This window comes from Musa acuminata, chromosome BXJ3-6 (assembly GCF_036884655.1).
Source record: "Musa acuminata AAA Group cultivar baxijiao chromosome BXJ3-6, Cavendish_Baxijiao_AAA, whole genome shotgun sequence".
In the NCBI taxonomy this organism is placed as follows: domain Eukaryota; kingdom Viridiplantae; phylum Streptophyta; class Magnoliopsida; order Zingiberales; family Musaceae; genus Musa; species Musa acuminata.
In genome coordinates, this window is record NC_088354.1 from 14,810,001 (window position 1) to 14,814,264 (window position 4,264).

Genomic DNA, 4,264 nt, shown 5'->3' on the forward strand with positions numbered 1-4,264 from the left:
GTAGTAGGTGATATAATGGATTAGATAAAAAAATATTTTAGTAATACAGATGAATCATTCATGCATTGTAAATACAAATCAAATAATACTTTTTCGTAAGTGAAAGATGTTAACAAATAGATCTAAAATATTTGAGTTCATAAACATAGCTCTAATACCCATGGTAAGTATACAAATCCTCATTATGCTTTTGTTATGAAAAAAATTTTAATACCAAAATATGAAATCAAATAAAAATATATCAAATTTATGATATATACTTTTCGATGTCATTCAAAAAGCTTTTATCTGATCTACGAGTGTACTGTCATTGGATCCGAAAGCTATAGCGATGTCGATCTACAAGGAGAATTAGACTTGTCTTCTCCTCTCTTCCTATCCTTCATAGGATCACTATGAGTGATGGATTAGTGATAAAGAGAAGATGAGAAAAGATCTGTAATCTCTCAATGATTGATTCATGTGACTAAAGGGAAGAGAGAAAATTTATAATCTCTCGATAATGCTAAGTATTTATGTCTCATTTTATCTGCGTTGAATCCCTAAGATATCATATCTTTTTATAAACGAAAGCAAAGAGTCTAGGATAAATAATTAAAAGAGTCTCTTCCATCAAGATCATCTCTTAAGGAATCTTATCATAATTAAATTTTATTTCTATTGATTGATAACTATAATCAAAATATAATCATAATATATCTTACATAATTAAATAGGACATATAATCTAACACTACTTATCGGTTAGTGTTTGGATCCTCAACTTACATGGTCCTAGGCCTAAATTTTATCTTTATCAATTTTCCTTTGGTAATTTATAATATGCATTATTATATAACAAGGAATGATTCAGGAAATCACTTAAGAAAAAAATATATCATAATTGAAATCTATATTGTAATTACGAGGTCTGCATAATCATAAGGATCACGAGGACTAATGATGATTACATTCCTTTCTTCCATTTGCATAATTGCCTTCCTTATTTGTTATCAATGACAAAGGGGATTGTTTACGTGATTGCCTTCCTTGGTCATTGTCCTAAACCGACGAGGTGCACCAGTTTGATGTAGATACAAAGCACAAAGCACATTGGAAAAATATACCATAATAAAATATAAAATAAATGATGAATTTCTCGAAAAAATAAAAACATTTTTTTTTTCGATGACTCTTCAATCACGGAAGTGTTGACAAAATCATGTACATGAAGATAAATGGGAAGATAAAGAGTCAATCACGGAACGTGAAGTCCTTTTAATGACTCTCCAAAGTCTCAAGAAGACAAATGGTTAAGTTAGGAAAAATAAAATAAGTCAAGTGTAATTTAATTCGAAATGGAAGTTCAGTTTGGCGGCCTGTCAACTTTATCATGTCTGACTCATCATGATGTGGACTTCTCCACTTATCATGGAGCGGCACGTAATGCACAACCTTCGCAGGGTCCCACAGTACCAAGACTTGGCCTTCAAGTCAACGCAATTAGCGCCTGCCCTCTTCTTTCAAGTAACAATCGTTGACAAAACTTGGTCAACTAGCGCCCAATGGGGGTTTTTATTTGCTTTTTCTCTCTAATTGGACCGGTTTAACTATCAAATCAATTATCGTTTATTTAATTTTATAGAATCTGCTCCAAGTCTACTCGACTAATTTAAATCTTGGTTTCGATACCCTTCAGTCAGAATTTGAAAGGGTTCAGGTTAAGTATATACCTGAAGCATAGCTGGAACTTTAGTATCAAGTTAACTGAGCTTTGAGTCCAAATCGAACCGAGCCTAAATCCAAATGAAGATGAACCGAACCTGTCGTGAGTGAGTAGCATTTCCGGTTCGACTCGATTGCTACAAATGAACCGATCTTAAACATATTAATTAAATTACTAAGAATAATTAATTAAGAGAGCGTTTTCCTGTGACTACTTTTGCACGTGGTCAAATGTCTACCGTGCACGCCTGGCTTCCTTTTCTCGTGTTCCGCCCGCCATCACCGTCCGATCGATACTAAAAGAGAACACCGCTTCCACATTTAATTCAACACGCTTTCCACGCTCGCGTCGTCTCGACCTCGCGTGATGCCCAGCTGTATGTATTAGAGCAGGGTACAGGGCATGTCCCCCACGTTACATTCCGGGCCCCGCAGAACTCGCCACCCGTTCCGCCAATGGCGTGAGTGGAGTTCGTATTCCCTAGTTTTGCCCTACTAGCTGCACAGATGAATCGATCCCCAATTGGCCGTCGGTTTCCGGTCTTCATCCCGCGCGTGGATCGTGTCCGGTCACTCCGCCGCTGCCTTATTCTTCTTCGTCTTCTTGGAAGCTTCACATTCCGTGTTCCTCTTCCCCACTACAAAACCCCCTTCCTCGCCTCAGTCTTCACCCATCGAAACAACGAAGTGAACCGAGCCGGAATAGAAATAGATTTCCAGCGGTTCCGACCGGATTAAGGCCGAAAAAGATGCCTTCGCTTGAAGCAGAGAAACAGCCGGCGCAGGTGCAGGTCCGGTCTGTGTGGGCCGACAACCTGGAGGCGGAGTTCGACCACATCCGTGAGGCCGTGGAGCGCTACCCCTTCGCCGCCATGGACACCGAGTTCCCCGGCGTCGTTCACCGCTCCCGGAAGCACCCCGCCCACCTCTCCACCGCCGAGCGGTACGCGCTGCTCAAAGCCAACGTCGACGACCTCCACCTCATCCAAGTCGGGCTCACCCTCTCCGACGCCGCCGGCAACCTCCCCGACCTCGGCGACGACGGCGGCGTCCGCTACATCTGGGAGTTCAACTTCAGTGATTTCGACCTCTACCGCGACCGCTACGCCCCCGAGTCCATCGACCTCCTCAAGTCCAACGGGATCGACTTCGAGAAGAACCGGGCGCGGGGAATCGACTCCCGCCACTTCGCCGAGCTCCTAATGTCGTCGGGACTGGTGTGCAACGACTCGGCCGTGAGCTGGGTGACGTTCCACAGCGCCTACGACTTCGCATACCTGATCAAGATCCTAACTTGCCGCCGGCTGCCGGAGCATCTGGGCGGATTCATGGCCTTGGTGAGGGTTTTCTTCGGGGACAAGGTGTTCGACATGAAGCACATGTTGAAGTACTGCCACAGCCTGTACGGCGGATTGGAGCGGGTGGCGAGCGCCCTGGAGATCGACCGGGCGGTGGGGCGGTGCCACCAGGCGGGATCGGACAGTTTGCTAACCTGGCAAGCCTTCCGGCGGATGAAGGAGCTCTTCTTCGTGGAGGACGCGGGCGAGAAGCATGCCGGAGTCCTCTATGGATTGGAATTCGCTGACCCATAGTCTTAATTCTTCGATTAGTTTGTATGTAAAGAGTGAGTTTTGTGAATGATAATTATGAAACGAATGGTAAAAATCCGAAGGACTGGGTTTGACTTTAAGTAGGATTCAGTTGACTGAGCCTAAATCCAAATGAAGATGAACTTCCATAACATATCTGAATAGCATTTGGGGCTCAGCTCGATCGCCACGAATACATCAATCTATCTAAAACTAGATGCATTAGAATTATATGTTGAGAGAGAGAGAGAGAGAGAGAGAGAGAGAGAGAGAATTTATACGCGGTCAAAGGAAGATGAAGATGAACGCCATCACTAAAATAGAAATCAATCAGATTCAATTCAGCACCACCTGATGAGCTAAGACAATTCCTCGAGTTCCTTCCATGTATAACAAGAGTACTTACCATGGATTATAATGAGATGTGGAGGCAAAAGGAGTCATGGTGGTTACAAAAGACAAAGGAATCATATTAAGAGAAAAAAAATTTTCGTTGATGAGAAAATTCAAAAAATTAAGATTTTATTTTTCTATAAATATCTTATTTTGATGGGAGAGAGTCAGATACTAGGAAATACTTTTGGTATTCTAAAGTTTCTTTTGTATGCAGGAATGATGCTCTTTAGGGTTTTAGGGTTTTCAAAAAGAATGAGAAAAAATATGTTGAAAATTTATGCATAGTGAGGATAACTCGAATTTTATAATTGATCTCACCGGATTGTCACGGACAAACTTCTAAACAAGATGTTTGATGTAATGCTTATGTATATCCGGGTCTTTTGGCATGTTCATGCTTTGTAAGCATGTAGAGGGGCGGCCGAAGGCTTAATAGTCTCATTTTAGTTGGGTTGGTGGCCTCTTTAGGCTTGTAAATAAAGGTTGTGTCATGTGGACACGTGCGAGAGATTTTTGATCTGTAATGGACCATTTTACCCTTTGTTGTGCAACTGTTCAGAGCTGTAAAGTCTGTTT

The 4,264-nt window shown here is 42.0% G+C and overlaps 1 protein-coding gene across 1 annotated transcript; it reads left to right on the forward strand.

Moving 5' to 3' along the window:
* Positions 1 to 2,320: 2,320 nt before the first annotated feature.
* LOC103988504 (probable CCR4-associated factor 1 homolog 11) lies at positions 2,321 to 3,393 on the forward strand. The gene has a single exon (XM_009407038.3). The coding sequence runs from the start codon at positions 2,453 to 2,455 to the stop codon at positions 3,293 to 3,295; it is 843 nt and encodes a 280-aa protein (XP_009405313.2). The 5' UTR covers positions 2,321 to 2,452; the 3' UTR covers positions 3,296 to 3,393.
* The last annotated feature ends 871 nt before the right edge of the window (positions 3,394 to 4,264 follow it).